The 18,738-nt window shown below is 39.8% G+C and overlaps 1 protein-coding gene across 1 annotated transcript in view; it reads left to right on the forward strand.

Moving 5' to 3' along the window:
* Window positions 1-1,233: 1,233 nt before the first annotated feature.
* The window catches only part of LOC115142698 (calpain-1 catalytic subunit-like), a 43,126-nt gene continuing 25,621 nt past the window's right edge, over window positions 1,234-18,738 (forward strand). The window contains exons 1-20 of the mRNA XM_065000707.1: window positions 1,234-1,553; window positions 2,108-2,177; window positions 5,307-5,425; window positions 5,661-5,794; window positions 5,999-6,167; window positions 6,695-6,778; window positions 7,580-7,665; window positions 7,757-7,825; window positions 9,175-9,335; window positions 9,906-10,075; window positions 10,525-10,536; window positions 12,002-12,213; window positions 12,371-12,407; window positions 12,688-12,753; window positions 12,979-13,036; window positions 15,883-15,947; window positions 16,248-16,316; window positions 17,166-17,244; window positions 17,682-17,798; window positions 18,189-18,247. Coding sequence (XP_064856779.1) covers window positions 1,317-1,553; window positions 2,108-2,177; window positions 5,307-5,425; window positions 5,661-5,794; window positions 5,999-6,167; window positions 6,695-6,778; window positions 7,580-7,665; window positions 7,757-7,825; window positions 9,175-9,335; window positions 9,906-10,075; window positions 10,525-10,536; window positions 12,002-12,213; window positions 12,371-12,407; window positions 12,688-12,753; window positions 12,979-13,036; window positions 15,883-15,947; window positions 16,248-16,316; window positions 17,166-17,244; window positions 17,682-17,798; window positions 18,189-18,247 — 2,073 coding nt within the window. The 5' untranslated portion in view covers window positions 1,234-1,316. The remainder of the gene's footprint in view (window positions 1,554-2,107; window positions 2,178-5,306; window positions 5,426-5,660; window positions 5,795-5,998; window positions 6,168-6,694; window positions 6,779-7,579; window positions 7,666-7,756; window positions 7,826-9,174; window positions 9,336-9,905; window positions 10,076-10,524; window positions 10,537-12,001; window positions 12,214-12,370; window positions 12,408-12,687; window positions 12,754-12,978; window positions 13,037-15,882; window positions 15,948-16,247; window positions 16,317-17,165; window positions 17,245-17,681; window positions 17,799-18,188; window positions 18,248-18,738) is intronic.

Below are 18,738 nucleotides of genomic sequence, written 5' to 3' on the forward strand. Positions count from 1 at the left end.
GGGTTTTGCGCCATCAGTACAGATACCAACACATCTTGACCACCAAAGTCCATTTAATCTCACAAAGCTGTACTTTTAAAATATCCTCTCCTGTTGTCCTGATTTCCAGTGGTTTGCAGAAGAGGAAGTCTTCCTTAATTGACCCCCCCCCCCCCCCCCCCCCGTAAACGTAACGGACATATACCAGGAGCTGTGCCAGGCCCGCCACGCCTGTTGACTCATCCAGCTGTAATGCATAGAATTCACTGGCTTGTATGCGAAGCAGTAATTGTTTCAAAACATCTCCTGCCATGTCACTGATATGTTGTGAAACAGTGTTGTTTGATGAAGGCATTGCCTGTATAGTTTTTTGGGCCTTTTCCCCCAGCATTGTCCCAGCCATATCTGCAGTAGCAGGTAGAATGAAGTCCTCCACAATAGTATGGGGCTTGCCTGTCCTAGCCACTCAGTAGCTCACCATATAAGACGCTTCTAGCCCCTTCTTATTAATGGTAATTGTCTTACTACTCGAAAGTTGTCTTAATTCTCACTCAAAACACTCCTGTGGCAAATTTTTCAAATTGGCATGTTTTGTTTCTAAATGTCTGTGAAAGAGTGAAGGTTTCATCGAGTTGTGAGATAGTACTTTTGCACATATAACACACTATGGCTGAGGAAAGGCACTACTCCCAATATAAGTGAACCCCAAATCAATGTAGTTCTCATCATATTTGCGCCTCTTCAATTGGCTACATATGGACTGTTACTGGAATTCCCGCTAGAGAGTAAAGGTTAATGTGATTGGATGTTAATTATATGACTATGCTACCTGTATTTGACATTGTATTATAATTTCGCTGAACACTCAGGCAACAAAAAAAAACCCACCCAAATGTATAGCCCCATTGGAAAATATAAATGGACTGTTTGAAAATGTGGAGAATGTTTAAAAAATATATATATATTTTTTTTAAATATATGAAAAAAATGTGAATACCTGGCCTAGACTATTATTAGTTGACTTTGTTAATGGAAAGGCTAGTAGTGTTGGCTACACTACAAATAACGTTCAATTAATGTCAAATGCCCAATGAATATTAGAGATTTCTGATTTCTAAAATATGTGTTGTTAATGTGCAATTAAAGATGTGAAAATTGTATGGAGATGTTCAAGAGCTCTTTCTTTTTTCCCGTAAGAGATGTTGAGAAAACACGCATTAACTTGCGTCTGACAAGCCACGCCTGTAAAAGTTTTGGGCGGAGAGTCACAGCAAAACTTTCCATTAACATCTGTAGATTTCTTGGTGATAACGACGTTGTACAGCATCTCACTGATAATGTCTGGAATGGCGTCTAACCTAGCTAAAAAGCGGGCATTGGCTGCAGGGTTTGGCACTAATGCTAATGCGGTGAAATATCTCAATCAGGATTTTGAAGCGCTTAGGGCGCAATGTTTAAGTCGTGGAGGGCTATTCTCGGATCCAACTTTCCCAGCCGCACCCGAATCTTTGGGCTTTAATGAACTCGGACCAGGCTCGTACAAAACTAGAGCAGTGCAATGGAAAAGGCCAGGAGTAAGTCTATTTTTCCACCCATTAATGTTATATGTTTAAGTTTATTTAGAAAGTTTTATTTGAAACATTATAAAATATATGTATTTCCAATTTCCCATCATATTTGCTCCGTTCATATTGTTGCCCCGTGCGTTTTAAACTACCCGTGCATCATTTGGCCTATAGCCTATTCTGTGATTATTTTCTAAAATATTAAGTAGATGGGCTTTTGAATCAAGCTCAACTCAACTGCGTCAATAGTCTACTCATGCTGCTAAGACAAGATGTGTCCAACGGAGGCCAGAATAAAACCAAGCCAAGCGTTGATTTATGCAATTTAATGATTCTAGAGAATGCTTGTAAAGAATTTGGAATTTGCGACAGCTTGACAATATTGCATATACTATGTAGATTGTGAATTTCTTAATATATAATTTGAAATTGTTACTTGATTTATCCATATTTCCTTTGCTTTTTACATGAGATATCCTAAGCATAGAAAATGCTCTTGGCTTTGTTGTTTGTGTTCTGTTCTTGTGGTTAATGCATGGTTAAATGTGACATAATATCCTCAGGAGTTGTGCTCAAGTCCAGAGTTCATTGTTGGAGGAGCCACCAGAACAGATATCTGTCAAGGAGCTCTAGGTAAGTTATGTCACACTCTTATAGGCTCCACTGCAAAGCAATTTTTATTCGAAAAACTGCCTTTGGAAAAAGCCCCCATTGCATCAAATCGCGAGTTGAACTAGTACAGTCCCTACACTCATGGCTTAAAACATTTACATTCTTCATGCACTGCATAAGAGCTCCATGGCCTTACTCGGCACTGTTTATTGTAGAGTCCAGTCTTCTGCCAAATAAATAATACAAACCACCTGAAACATATAACTGTGCCTTTTCTAGTATATATTCAGGAAGGGCAATCATCTAAAAGGGATAATAAAGTTTTTTTGGCCTTGAAAAAATGCAGCTGAAATTTGATATCATCCTCATACCACAGAAAGGGGTTTGGCCATTGTTTGTCACTGGTTTAATCAACGGCACCATATGCTTTTAAGGAGACTGTGCCCAAGTGGGAAGTGAAGAACACACACACACACACACACACACACACACACACGTGGGCACACACACGCAAAGTCTGCCTTTCTCTGTTGTAACTAGTTTGCAGAATTGGAGAATATAATTGTTTGTTTTTCACAGGCTGGCTCACCACTTGTGTGCGTGCCTCTGTAAAACCACACCAGAATTCTAGTTTATCTTTTTTCAAAGCTACCACTGTGAAAACATGCATGCCAGCTAAGCTTTCTTTTTGTAAACTGACAGCTTCAAGGCCAATTTATAATGCTTCTTTTAATCTTGATATGTTCTGAGTGTGTATAACAGACTGTAAGTTGTTTAGCTGTTTCAACTTAGTTACCCTGCTGATGTGAAATATTAAGTTAAATTAACTTATATATTAAAAATGTTTTCACTCGCATACAAGCATTTTTTAGAACCGTGTTGATTTTCAAAACAGTATACACTAGTTACCTTATCAAAACAGAAAATGCATGAATTAATCGCAAATACAATCATTAAAAGAACATGACTTCCTGCAAAAGGATTAACACAACATACATACCTCTTGAGTCAAACTGACAAAACAGAAAGTTAGTCTGTCTTAAAAAAAATCAATATATTTTCTTTGCAGTAACTTATTGATCAAATTGGAAATTTAACTATCAAGGTGCTATATTATGGGCAATTATTGTCCTTTTATGCGTTTTTCACCAAATAAATTAATATACATCAAGTTAAATATGGTTTCGAATCAAAAAGAAAATGGAAAATAGCACATTGTGTGCAGGATATATTAATGGGTATCATCAGAAACCAATTCCATGTATATAATAAGTAGGCTGGTCTACGTATACCTTTGTGGCCTTTCCATCACCAAGCAGACAATCCCCAATAGAAGTAACGAAATAGAAATACAGTGGAGAAACACAACTTATATGATGAATGTATAAGCCTCAACACACACCAAAGAAAAGCGCTGTAATAGAAGGTCACAATGTTGGAAATGACGACTTAGGACTAAACCAAAGTTACTTAGAAATAACCCAACCTTATTCTCTGCGCCTCTGCATGTCCGCAATGTTGTTCAAATATGGAACTGATGGTGATTTAGAATTTTCTGCACTATTATTTACTGATGATGGCTGGCAACAGTGAACACAATCAGACTTATTTCTCTTCGGATGAAAATGTGAAATGATTTAGAGAACAAAACACTTGACACCTAGTGTCATTACACGTTATATGTCATAACAGCTGACATAGCGTGTCGTCTGTCGTAATATGGTCACAACAATGTCATGACACATATATTTAGACGTGTTGTGACATATATTGCATTGTTTCATGGCTGGTTATGGCACCTACATAAGAGTGTCAAACCCCACATCACAAGGCAAAACATTCAATTACACCATAGCCTATTTGTCAACAGTATTTATATGTTGTAAACATTTTCTGAAATGGACCATATTGAATTATCATTGTAATTGCGCACACACTGATGTCAAACATGTACCTACCCCAATTCTCTGTTGCTGATGACTGGGATGAATGCAGGAGCAGACTGATGATTGACATAAGGGCATGTAATGTAATAGGCCTATCTGGCTTATATGATTCTGACGGTCATAATGCTTCTTGACAGTGTTATGAAGTTTAATAACACGACTTTAAAGAACTCATTACAACGACACAGGATTTAAGAAACACATTTTCAATCGAAAGGAAACTTCTTGGCAGGGAAAAAAGACATTTGAATGTAGGTGTCATAACCAGCCATAGAATAACGCCATATATGTCACAGCAGGTGTAAATATAAGGGTCATGACAGTGTTATCACCATATTATCACAGGTTATCACAAGTTATGTCAGCTGTTATGACACCTTATGACATGGTTATGACTGTATCATAATGTGTTATGATGCTAGGTGTCAAGTAAAGTGTTACCAAATTTTGTGTTCACTGATTTGTGTTTATTTGTATTTATAGTTGTGCAAAAGGGCGTCTAAGATATGCAATCCAGAAACAAAGACAAAAAGTGATCAGAAGTTTGTCAAATTAATTTGGCCATTTGATCATTGTTGTTCTGCTACAGTTACGTTTGTCCACAGTTCTGGAGAAGAAAAAAAAACGCTTGCACGCGATTGAGAAAAACGTTATAATATAACTAACATTTTGTTACCTAGTTTTGTTCATTGGATTTCCTCAATTGACTTAACTTGAAAATTTGACTCAATGGCCTATGTCCTCATAACAAACTTTATGATAGGACCCTAGTATACAGAATTGTTTGTCTCCAGTTAATGGTTCGCCTTCCATTGCAAATGTCACAACTGCATTGATAATATAATAGATAACTCCAAAATCAACCAGTTACACCACTTAGAACCAGTTATTTTATTGTCAAGTGACTGTTGGCTTTTCGCTTTCTGCTGTTCTCTGGGTGGACTTAACAGATCTGTTTATTGTTCCCTGTCCCCATTGGAAACTACATAACATGAGAGGAGGTTAGCTACAGACATATCCTTCCAGTGTGTTGCCATGTCACAATGCACTCTTGTTTGCATTGGGCAATAGCTTGGTGCACTCACTGCTTGTGGTTAACATCATAATGCAAGTATTCCCCTAAAGTACACAACCGTAATCTATATAAATAATGCAAATAAACCCAAATATACAAACTTAGATTCTGTTCTTTTTTTTTATTTAGGTGACTGTTGGCTTTTAGCTGCCATTGCCTCTTTGACACTCAATGAAGATGTCATGGCTAGAGTGGTCCCCGTTGGACAGAGCTTTGGGGAAAGTTACGCTGGCATTTTTCATTTTCAGGTAAAATAAAAGCGAAAAAAGCAAAATAATGTTAGGCCTCGTGTTTGTAATCTATGTGTACTCTGTGTACTCACCCAAAATACAAATAGGTAACTATGTGTACCTTTAATGTAATCAAAATATGCTACATGTGTTTAACCATTTAAATCCATAGGTTGAAAATACACAAGGTCTAAACTAAATCTAAATTATGGTATGAAATTGTATGTATTAATTTCTGTCCCCCATTACACAGTTTTGGCAGTTTGGGGAGTGGGTGGATGTTGTCATTGATGACAGGCTGCCCACAAAAGATGGAGAGCTGCTGTTTGTTCACTCAGCTGAGGGCTCAGAGTTCTGGAGTGCACTGCTGGAGAAGGCCTACGCCAAGTGAGTCTATATACTTGCGCTGCCTTAATGATTAACTGCCGGTGTAGCAGTCAAAAATCTATGCTGACAGAATGCAAATATTGCATGGCAAATGCTAAGAATACAATACTTTCTTTAGGCATTGTAGGGGAAACCATTGTGTGACCTATTTTAAACAGGTGTGATTTAGTCTTTTTAATTTCAGTCTTTCTGCCTTGCCCACAGGGTGAATGGCTGCTACGAGGCCCTGTCTGGGGGCTCCACCACTGAGGGCTTTGAGGACTTCACTGGGGGCATTGCAGAGAACTACGACCTGAGGAAACCCCCTCCGAACATGTTCCAGATTATTAAGAAGGCAATTGAGTCAGGGGCTCTGCTTGGCTGCTCCATTGACGTAAGGCTCTCTTTTCTGTCCGTTTCACTCTGTTTATTTTAACGGCACAATTATCACCATAGACCGTTAAAATATATATATATATTTTAAATATCATTAAAATATATGTTTCAAGTTATCCTTTTGGATAGTGTGTTGGGTATATAGGTTTACTTGCACAGTGTGTGTGTTTAGAAATGGAAAATCAATGTGTGAAGTACGTTACGAGAGGTAGAGTAGAAAGGGGTAAATGTGTAACATAAACAGATCAATCAATCAAGTTATGCAGCTATTTTTTAAACACATTTGTTGCAAAGTGCTTAACAATAGTAACCTAGGCCTAAGCCAAAATATCTATCAAGGGTGTCAGTGGCAAGGAAAAAGTATATTGGTAGGAAGTAACCTGGTCAAGTTGAAGTTCAAAATATACTGTATACAGTATTAACATCTAGGTCTTGTGTAACTATTCAGTTCATAGTTCATTCCAAGTTTTTTCTCACACCCCTACAATTCTTTGGTCTAATCCTAGTTTTCCTGTGTTGGTGCAGATAACCAGCGCCGCTGATTCTGAGGCAGTCACACGACAGAAGCTGGTGAAAGGGCATGCCTACTCCCTAACAGGGGCTGTTGAGGTGAGACCCAAAATGAAAGTAGATGATGTACAGTTAAAGTCGTAAGTTTACATACACCTTAGCCAAATGCATTTAAACTCAGTTTTTCACAATTCCTGACATTTAATCCTAGTAAAAATTCCCTGTCTTAGGTCAGAAACTTTATTTTAAGAATGTGAAACGTCAAAATAATAGTAGAGAGAATGATTTATTTCAGCTTTTATTTCTTTCATCACATTCCCAATGGGTCAGAAGTTTACATACACTCAGTTAGTATTTGGTAGCATTGCCTTTCAATTGTATAACTTGGGTCAAACGTTTCATGTAGCCACAATGTAGCCACAAGCTTCCCACAATAAGTTGGGTGAATTTTGGCCCATTCCTCCTGACAGAGCTGGTGTAACTGAGTCAGGTTTGTAGGCCTCCTTGTTCGCACACCTTTTTCAGTTCTGCCCACACATTTTCTATAGGATTGAGGTCAGGGCTTTGTGATGGCCACTCAAATACTTTGACTTTGTTGTCCTTAAGCCATTTTGCCACAACTTTGGAAGTGTGCCAGGGGTCATTGTCCATTTGGAAGACCCATTTGCGACCAAGCTTTAACTTCCTGACTGATGTCTTGAGATGTTGCTTCAATATATCCACATAATTTTCCTCCCCCATGATGCCATCTATTTTCTGAAGGGCACCAGTCCCTCCTGCAGCAAAGCGCCCCCACAACATGATGCTGCCACCCCCGTGCTTCACGGTTGGGATGGTGTTCTTCGACTTGCAAGCCTCCCCCTTTTTTTACTTATGTGTAAGTTGTGCATGTGTTTTTAGGTGACCTATCGTGGCCGTAAGGAGAAGCTGATAAGGATACGTAACCCTTGGGGTCAAGTGGAGTGGACAGGGGCTTGGAGTGACAGGTGTGCCTTTATCAGAACAATAGCTCAGAGAAATGAAGGTTCCTTGTACCTTATATTAATATGACCTTTCACTGCTTTGCCCTCCTTCCAGCTCCTCAGAGTGGAACTCCGTTGATGATTCAGAGCGCCAGAACGTCAAAGCTGATGATGGAGAATTCTGGTACAACAATTTTAGTTATTTAGAGTTGATAACCTTGTGTCTAATACTAAGAAATATGGGTAACACATTGAGCTACATATCTTATGCCAAGTTACAAACATTTCAATAATGTGTGTTATGAGGTGATTAATACTAGTTTAGATAACCTTGTCCTTTTAATGCTTATTGTTGAAGAGTTTCCAAATAAATCAAGCTGCCAAATTATATTGAGGTTTATGATAAGTTTTGCACATAATGGTTTTGCATTACAAAAAAATGTTGCCCTTATGTCATGGGCAGGATGTGAACCCTGGTCTCCCTGGCAGGATGTGAAACCCACGATATATCCTGTTGGGCCCAGAGTGACATTGATTTTGAAGTCGCTCGCACGCGGGGATACCCCATTACGAGACTATGAGCCGGACTCATGTCCGCTACACGTAGGCCAACATTTCTAGATGTAGCCAAAGCCTTGAACCCTGTTAGTTAAAATGTTCTACCTGTAGTCAAAGCATTAATAAACCTGTTAGGCTACAATTGCTAGCTGTAGCCTTAAGACATATGTTATGTTATATGCATTCGCTTAACAGTAACTATTGTGCCAGACAGTGGTGAAAAAAGTACCCAATTGTCATACTTGAGTAAAAGTAAAGATACCTTGATAGAAAATGAATCAAGTTAAAGTGAGTCACCCAGTAAAATACTACTTGAGTAAAAGTCTAAAAGTATTTGGGTTTAAATATACTTAGCCAGGGCACACTCCATCACTCAGACATCATTTACAAACTAAGCATGTGTGTTTAGTGAGTCTACCAGATCAGAGGCAGTAGGGATGACCAGGGAATTTATCTTAGTAAGTGCTTGAATTTGAAAATTTTTCCCAGCCTGCTAAGCATTCAAAATGTACTTTTGGATGTCAGGGAAAATGTATGGAGTAAAAAGTACATACTTTTCTTCAGGAATGTAGTGAAGTAAAAGTAAAAAATATATATAAGTAGTACAGTACAGATACCCATAAAAGCTACTTAAGTAGTACTTTAAAGTATTTTACACCACTGGTGCCAGAAGATGTTTTATGTTATAACCAATGAAAGGTGCATTCTGTAATTTCCAGTCAAAAGTGCTGCCGCTGTTTTTGTTTCTAAACTGAAGGGTGGATTGTAGCAAATGTAATTTTTTTGTTAGTGTTTCTGTTTTTTTTTCTTCTGTTTTATCTTTTAGTTAAGCTTCTTGCCCAAATGTGTTTATAGTACCTGATATGAAAATGAAATGAATGTTACAAAATGCATTTACCTTTAAAGTGGATCTGTCCCCTTTAATCTATTAACTGGTATCAGCTAAGTATTCCATCCATTCTTGCCCATGTGCAGGATGTCATTTACAGAGTTCCTGCGGCATTACTCTCGCATAGAGATTTGCACTCTGACCCCAGATACACTAACGGATGACTCTGTGAAGCACTGGAGTGTGTGTAACTATGATGGTAGCTGGAGGAAGGGTTCCACTGCTGGGGGGTGCAGGAACCACGCCTGTGAGTACAATTGCTGAAATATTCAAAAGTGACCATATTCGTCTCTCTCTACTTTCACATTCACTTAGAGAGCAGAGAACCATTCATTTCAATGGAACCTATTTGATATGCATCAATAGTGCAAAAGCCAGTACAAAAGCTGGAATTATATTGAACTCATAGCAATGTTTACGCACTGTCTTTGTTTACAAAACAACTGCCTGTGTACAGTGCTTGTTTAGTGGTATCAGTGGTAGTTGTTACAAATGCTGTACACAACATTGTATTGAATATTAGCACAACATTCCAACGATATTTGAAAGTAGACTATAAATAGCACTTTGTTTGTGAAATTATATAATGCTATTGTTTGCTATTATATAATGCTACCTAAATAAAAATCAATAATGGGATTGTCAGCTAATACTAGCTGGGAATGTCCTTGGTTTGCTGGGTGTACTGTTACTCTGTCTTGTGCTTGTATTCAACCTCATTCAGCTTAACACTCCTCAAACAAAATACTTTCCAAGTAAACTCACACTATTTCATGCTTTAAAAAAGTATATTCCATTACCTCCCTCCCAACTCCAGACACCTTCTGGATGAACCCCCAGTTTGTGATCAGGCTGGATGAGGAGGACGATGACCCTGATGATAACGAGGTGGGCTGCAGCTTCGTGGTGGGCCTGATCCAGAAGAACCGGCGCCGGCTGAGGAAAGTAGGCGAAGACATGCACACCATTGGCTTTGCCATCTATGAGGTGAGGAAGGTCTTTCTCAACCCCCTGCGGTGTGGCTTGAGGAAGGGGGGTAGGTTCTAGTGGGCAAAGCAGTTTCACTAAAAGTTCCACATACTCCATACTCCTCGTACAAGTTGAACTAGATAGTGTTCAAGGTGTTTAAATCACAATTAAAAGGCGTCTGACATGCTCTGTTGGCATTAGCAAATGCATTTAAATGCTTTGTTTTGTTTTTGGCATTTATTTATTTGAATGTATATATTTGGATAACTGTTTATTTCGATGCTGTCATTTTTTAACTGGCTGAAAATATCTGTTATTAATTCAGGATTTCATTGTCATTATGAGATGATACTAAGACTATATCAGAAGTTTTATAATGATTATAACTGCATCACAATAACAGATATTGGCAGAAAACGAATTTGTTGATATGAGGTGAAAATATAGTGATTTTTCTTTTGTTTCAGGTTCCATCACAGGTGAGGGATTAAAGAGACCATGCAGTGTGTAAGGACCAATAGTCAACAAAGATCTGCTACATATGTTTACATATGTTACAGTTATCTCCTGTAATTGTATTCTGTACCAGGGGTTGGAACTGGTTCAGGGAACAGAACCAAAATCTGGAAAATAATTGTAAAAAATTTAGGAACAGAACCAGAACCGAGAATGAAAGTGATCTCTACTGTTCCGGAACAGAACTGTTATTTTAAAAACATGGGAACCGGTTAATAACGTTATTTTTACGTTCCAGGCATTTTTTTACAGTCCCACAAAAAAATGCAAAGCCCTCACTGTCACTCAGAAACGTATTCCAGTGTCTGCTTGCCAGCTGAAAATCTTTGCCAGTGTGTGTGTAGACTTCCTGCCCCTCCCCCTCCTGTCGAAGCATGCATAGTCTACTGTAAGCTACTGAATTTACAGGCATGATTCCGAAATTAGGGAGAGAGATTTTTTATTCGAGAACAATAGATTTACTTTTTCAATGCTAGTTAAGGAAACTACAGTTATCACGTTTCCCATTGGATTTATTAGCTACAAAAAGGTAAGATGTGTTTTTATTTGAATTCTAGTGCCACTCTGCACACACTTCGGGGTGGCAGGTAGCCTAGTGGTTAGAGCATTGGACTTGTAACCGAAAGGTTGCAAGATCGAATCCCCGAGCTGACAAGGTAACAACAAGGCAGTTAACCCACTGAACAAGGCAGTTAACCCACTGTTCCTAGACTGTCAATGAAAATAAGAATTTATTCTTAACTGACTTGCCTAGTTAAATGAAGGTAAAAAAAAGAATAAGGTTGTTAGCTAGCTCTGGTCTAGCTCTTGAAAACTCTAGGTGGCATTATGTGTAATGTGATGGAACTGAGAATTATGATCAAGGTCAAGCTCTGGTAAAATGTTAGTTAAGCCAACTCTCTGAAGTACAAAGACATTCAAAGTTCCTTCATAGAACTTGCTCCTCCGTAGGTAAAGTTTTGTAGGCCTAATTCAGATAATGCACGTTATAATAACAAGATGCCCAGCGCTTCATGCCTAGCACTATCCTCACCCGCATCATTTCAGTCGCATGTCGCACCCTGCGTTAGTTACACTTGCCTGTCCAATGCATCTACATAGCTTGCCCGCTCCATAGCGAGCTGCTCTATCCATTGGTAAAATTATGTAATGTCGAGCTAAATGTAAAAAAAATATGCTGATTTCAGAGGTTGAAATGGGAACTATATAAATTGCTTTTTGGTTCAAACCGGTTTAGAATTTTATTTTGCTTTTCGGAACAGTGGAACAGGACGAAAAAAATATTGGTTCTGTTCAGAATGAAACAATTAGAAAATAATTTTGCTTCCAACCCCTGTTACTTTAAATAACCTTTCGGAATGCCTTTTGTTTGTTTGTTTCTTAAAACACACCCTGCATCTTTCCCTGATTGGTTCATTCTCCTGTCAGTTTCATGGTCAGAGGGAGGTTCACCTGGACAAGAATTATTTCCTGACACATGCTCAAAAGGCCCGGTCTGAGACCTTCGTCAACCTTCGGGAGGTTAGCACCCGCTTCAAAATGCCCCCCGGGGAGTACCTCATTGTGCCCTCCACCTTCGAGCCGCACTTAAATGGTGACTTCTGCATCCGTGTTTTCTCAGAGAAGCAGACTGAGACTCGGTAATGCTCTCACCTTTGCTCAGGTTTCATACATTTTCAGGGCCAAGTGATAAAATGACTCCTGCACACACAATGACCTCTGACATACAGTATAATGTGTTGGTAGTCTGACTTGTTACTGCCTGATGTCAACTTTTTCTAATGTTGTGCTATTTAGACCATGTGACGATCCTGTCAAGGCAGACTTAGATGACGTGAGTAGTGCACAGAATGTTTTGGTTTCACTTTATTTTATGCTATTGTTTCCTCTAGTATTTACTAGGAAATTGGGTAGTAACAATGCTTAAGGTACTTTCTGATACTTAAGACAATTGATAACTAACCGTGCCTAATAGTCCTTGTTTAGAAGAATCCCAAAGAAACAAACATGTGATTACAACTCAGGTTTCTTGGTTCATTGTGAGTATTGCTCTCATATCTCTACATGTATAAACATTCTAATTATGTTCTAAAATCAACTATTTTATTTTTTAGGAGACTGTATCTGATGCTGAAGTCGACGCAGGATTTAGAGGCTTGTTTACCAAGCTTGCAGGAGATGTACATTCATTTTTACACATCATTCTTTTGACACTTGTATCAGTGCATTACAACCTCCTAACCACCTCATCCACTTACAAAGGATGTTAAAGAGGGTGAAGCTAAACATCATTAATCTGGAAAAGGATTCTCTTTGCGGTTCTTGGGAGTTCTGATTTCTTTAGTATTTAAAATTGTGTAAAAAAAAAACATTTTGTATTTGATATGTATTGTTTATTTATTCAGGACATGGAGATCTCTGCAGCAGAGCTGAAAAACATCATGAATAAGATTGTCTCCAAACGTAAGTAAAAGTTTTGTTTTGTGGATCTGAGGCAGATGTGAATCAAATCAAATCAAAATTTATTTGTCACGTGTGCCGAACAAAACAGGTGTAGATCTTACAGTGAAATGCTTACTTACAGTTTCTAACCAATAGTGTGAAAATTAGGTATGTGTGTGTGTGTGTGTGTGTGTGTGTGTGTGTGTGTGTGTGTGTGGTAAGTAAAGAAATAAAACAACAGTGAAAAGACATTTGAAAATAACAGTAGCAAGGCTATATACAGACATCGGTTAGTCAGGCTTATTGAGGTAGTATGTACATGTAGGCATGGTTAAAGTGACTATGCATATATGATGAACAGAGAGTAGCAGTAGCGTAAAAAGAGGGGTTGGTGGGTGGTGGGACACAATGCAGATAGCCCGGTTAGCCAATGTGCGGGAGCACTGGTTGGTCAGGCCAATTGAGGTAGTATGTACATGAATGTATAATTAAAGTGACTATGCATATAAGATAAACAGAGAGTAGCAGCAGTGTAAAAGAGGGGTTGGGGGGCACACAGTGCAAATACTCCGGGTAACCATTTGGTTACCTGTGCAGGAGTCTTATGGCTTGGGGGTAAAAACTGTTGAGAAGCCTTTTTGTCCTAGACTTGGCACTCCGGTACCGCTTGCCATGCGGTAGTAGAGAGAACAGTCTATGGTGTAGAGGTCCTGGATGGCAGGCAGCTTTGCCCTAGTGATGTACTGGGCCGTACGCATTGACCTCTGAAGTGCCTTGTGGTCGGTAAGCCGAGCAATTGCCATACCAGGCAGTGATGCAACCGGTCAGGATGCTCTCGATGTTGCACCTGTAGAACCTTTTGAGGATCTCAGGACCCAGGCCAGATCTTTTTAGTTGCCTGAGGGGAAAAGGCTTTGTCGTGCCCTCTTCATGACTGTCTTGGTGTGTTTGGACCATTCTAGTTTGTTGTTGATGTGGACACCAAGGAACTTGAAGGTCTCAACCTGCTCCACTACAGCCCCGTTGATGAGAATGGGGGCGTGCTCGGTGATCCTTTTCCTGTAGTCCACAATCATCTCCTTAGTCTTGGTTACGTTGAGGGATAGGTTGTTATTCTGGCACCACCCGGCCAGGTCTCTGACTTCCTCCCTATAGGCTGTCTCGTCTTTGTCGGTGACCAGGCCTACCATTGTTGTGTCATCTGCAAACTTAATGATGGTGTTGGGGTCGTGCCTGGCCATGCAGTCGTGGGTGAACAGGGAGTACAGGGACTGAGCATGCACTCCTCGGGAGCTCCAGTGCTGAGGATCAGCATCGCAGATGTGTTGCTACCTACCCTCAACACCTGGGGGCGGCCTGTCAGGAAGTCCAGGATCCAGTTGCAGAGGGAGGTGTTTAGTCCCAGGTTCCTTAGCTTAGTGATGAGCTTTGAGGGTACTATGGTGTTGAACGCTGAGCTGTAGTCAATGAATAGCATTCTCACATAGATGTTAATTTTGTCCAGGTGGGTAAGGGCAGTGTGGAGTGCAATAGAGATTGCATCATCTGTGGATCTGTTTGGGCGGTATGGAAATTGGAGTGGGTCTAGTGTTTCTGGGATAATGGTGTTGATGTGATCCATGACCAGCCTTTCAAAGCACCTCATGGTTACGGACGTGAGTGTTATGGATCTGTAGTCAGTTAGGCAGGTTGCCTTTGTGTTCTTGGGCACAGGGACTATGGTGGTCTGCTTGAAACATGTTGGTATTACAGACTCAATCAGGGACATGTTGAAAATGTCAGTGAAGACACCAGCCAGTTGGTCAGCACATGCCCGGAGAACACGTCCTGGTAATCCATCTGGCCCCGCAGCCTTGTGTATGTTGATCTGTTTAAAGGTCTTACTCACGTCGGCTACGGAGAGCGTGATCACACAGTCGTCCGGAACAGCTGATGCTCTCATGCATGCCCCAGTGTTGCTTGCCTTGAAACAAGCATAGAATTGATTTAGCTCGTCTGGTAGGCTCGTGTCACTGGGCAGCTCGCGGCTGTGCTTCCCTTTGTAGTCTGTATTAATTCGCAAGCCTTGCCACATCCGACGAGCGTTGGAGACGGTGTAATATGATTCAATCTTAGCCATGTATTGACGCTTTGCCTGTTTGATGGTTCGTTGCAGGGCATAGCAGGATTTCTTGTAATCTTCCGGGTTAGAGTCCCGCACCTTGAAAGTGGCAGCTCTACCCTTTAGCTCAGTGCAAATGTTGCCTGTAAACCAGGCAACTGTGTTGGATACGCAGTGCTGGATAGCCCATTGTACAAGTGATTTCACCCACCCTAAGATCTAGTCAACTGTTGCTCACTCCGGTTACACAGTTGACTTGAGTGACAAGGTGTTGTTGGGACCATTGGATCGTCCAAGGATTGCTGTTCAGGGTTAGTCTCTGTTACTCCTACTACTTAGAATGCACACAGCTTCAGATGGACCTGAAGGCTATTCCAGAAAGATAAATAAAGCAAATGCAAGCTTTTATTATGTAGGTTACACTCATTGATACCCTAGTACAAATGTATCAGTGCAACAAACAACTAGCAAATTCATCCACATTTTATCTGTCACTGTGTCACATGTTGGAATAGTGACATGATTCTTGGAAGAGGTAGGACATTTGATTTGATTGGTTGAGAACTTGTGAATGTAGCCACAAATTCAGGATAGAGTTGAGTTATCCTTTTTTTGTGGATGATTCGTTGCCATCGTTTCAGCTCTCTCTGGCGCAGAACATTCTATCTAGAGCAGCGTTGATTCAAGATCTGACAAATTTGCTGGCTAACTCATTAATCTCCCTTTTCTGGAACATCCCTCAATAGTCCTTTTTATTGTTTTGCAGGAACTGACATCAAAACAGATGGCTTCAGTCTTGAAACCTGTAGAATCATGGTCAACCTCATGGATGTATCCTTTCTTTCTGTCAGTATTCCCAGACTAAATGTGGTTTCCATATGTTTGATGTGTTTGATACCATTCAATTTATCAAATTCCAGCCATTACAATGAGCCCGTCCTCCTATAGCTCCTCCCACCAGCCTCCTCTGTTCTATACTATAGTATGTCAATCTCTTAACTTATATCACATTAAGTAAAGCAGTGTTTTCATCTGCTGGCCAGTGGTACACATTTGCTTAAGTTCCATGTTCAACCAATTATACGATATGGTGTGCTCGTACTGAAGGTTTGAATCTTAACTCTGCAGTAGGACAGTGGGAATGGAAAATTGGGCCTTGGGGAATTCGCTACTCTGTGGAAGAAAGTGCAGAAATACCTGGTAAGATATGTGTCGAGAAGGGTTTGAATTTCTACCCCGAAGTGGGTGCCCTGATTGCAATTTTCTATTGGTAGTTCCCAGCAATTTCTCCAACAGGTGTCACAGGTATGACATAACATGCTCAACCAAAAACAATGATGAGATGCATATCTGAGATTAGTTACACAAAGAAAAGAGGAGGGTCTTGATCCCTGTAATACTCTCATATTTATTACAAATAGATGGCCATCGTTTCGGCGGTAGGTAGCCGAGCGGTTAGAAATGCGTGCCAGCAACTGTAGGGTTGTCAGTTCCAATCCCGGGTCTGATGGAAGAAATCTGTTGGGAAGTGAGTTGGCAACCCGAAGGTATCCTATATGCCAATGTGTGCCCTTGGGCAAGGCACTTAAAAACAACAGCTACCTGGGCACCCCGTGTGGCATCTCCACCTGTATGTGAGTGAATGTGTGCTCTCGGAGGGGTTGGGTTTTAAGCAGAAGTCACATTTTGGACCTTGTGTTCAATTGACCAATAAAGTGATCTTAATTTAATCGACATAGTACAGATATATATGTCGGAATAGATTTAACATAAGGTCTCATATTTTAAGCACTAGAACATAAGTCACTCAACATTTACAACAAAACTAAAAGATAAACAAACCAACTAAATACTACTTAGAAATAATGCACAATGTATACAATCACACATTACATTTAAGTTGGAAATAGTGGATGTAGTACTTACCCATGCTGATAATGTGGAGCATGCTATGTTTTACCTGGCAGCAGTGCAGAAGACGTCATTGTTATGATGAGCATATATAACCAAAAAAGATTTAATTGGGTAACGTGCCGTTTGTTCCTACAGGGTATCTATAAGAAGAATGACATGGACAATTCAGGCACCATGAGTACTCCAGAGATGCGTATGGCCCTGAAAGAAGCAGGCGAGTCTCTTGGCATTTTCTGATCCTGTGACTACTTTTTAATTGAGCCTATCTTTTTGGCTTCCTTGGAGATGTCGCTGATCTGACAGATATGGGTTGGTGAAAGTGTTCACGCTTAAGTAGAAGTAGATAGGGGAAAGGACAACTATCAATGGTATTGTAATGAGGCACCCGGAAAAGGACTGGTGCTCGTAACCATAGAGTTCAAATTCCAGAAATTGAGCCGTTGAGCAAGGCCTAAGCTGATTGGTCTTAGAAGTGAATAATGTATGTGCATAACAGACTAAAAACCCATTGAAGCAGTTTGGAGTAAGGGGAATTGAGCTGAACTGAAGGTGTTTGCAACAGAAAGAAACTCTTAGGTACACAGGCTGTCATTGCACTCAATGCTTCACTGCTCAGTTTCTAACAAGGAAACGCTTCTTTTCCTTCCTCAGGCTTCACTTTGAACAATGGCATTTATCAGATCCTCGTGGCTCGCTACGCTGAGCCAGACATGACCATCGACTTTGATAACTTTGTGGCCTGCCTTATGCGTCTGGATATGATGTTCAGTGAGTATAGTTGGATTTCTCAAAATCCCAAACCATAAAGATTTCCTGTTGTTCAATAGTCATCATTTCAGTTAACGATATAGCCATTTATTCTTGAGGTATTTAACTTACAGTTGCTTTATGAACATCTGTCTTATCGTACCATAACCCAAAGCCTGTAGTTTCACTCCAAACAATGTAGTTTGTTCTCTTCCAGACTAAGTGGCTGTTTGGGCTGAAACACAAACTTCAGTTTGTGGTCATTTTAAAACTAATGAAGAAACAGTGTTTAAAAACGTTTCAATTATATAAAATCTAGCTAGTCTAACACCAGGCACTGATTTCATAGTTTGAGCTGTAACCTGTGTGTTTTTTACTGTAAACAATGGATAACTACTCTATTTTATACAGGAGTCTTTATGAAGATTGATGCTCATGACAGTGGCTCCATTGAGCTCGACTTCCATCAGGTCAGTGAATGAATTATTCAAAGGATGGCTGCTCAGACTTGGATATGATGGATATGGTACTGCAGATAGCTTGGATTCACATCACAGGTAGGCCTAATGCAATATGATGGTCTCTTCTTTTTGTTACAGTGGCTAACATTTACGATGATCTAGAAGACCCCTGTTCATTCCGAAGAAAAATGTGCAAGTTAAAAAAACAAGTATTAAATTCATTATTTAATGGATTTTTTTTAGATTTTTATGTCACATTTTTGTATGTATTTTATTCACTGCTGCATGGTATTGTGTATTCGGTTAGACATTACTAGCTGTGGTATGATATTACTGTGGTAGATTTCATGTGAATGTCATTCTGTAAGAGGAACAAGGACATATTTGTTCGCAAACCACTGTAATCTGTTTCCTTTTTTATTAGAAAATATGCCTTGTAGAAATTGTGAAATTGCTTTTTATTTTGGCCTGTTTTATGGAATGTCCACATGGAATTCCAT

Source organism: Oncorhynchus nerka, linkage group LG15, assembly GCF_034236695.1.
Source record: "Oncorhynchus nerka isolate Pitt River linkage group LG15, Oner_Uvic_2.0, whole genome shotgun sequence".
NCBI classification, from domain to species: Eukaryota; Metazoa; Chordata; class Actinopteri; order Salmoniformes; family Salmonidae; genus Oncorhynchus; species Oncorhynchus nerka.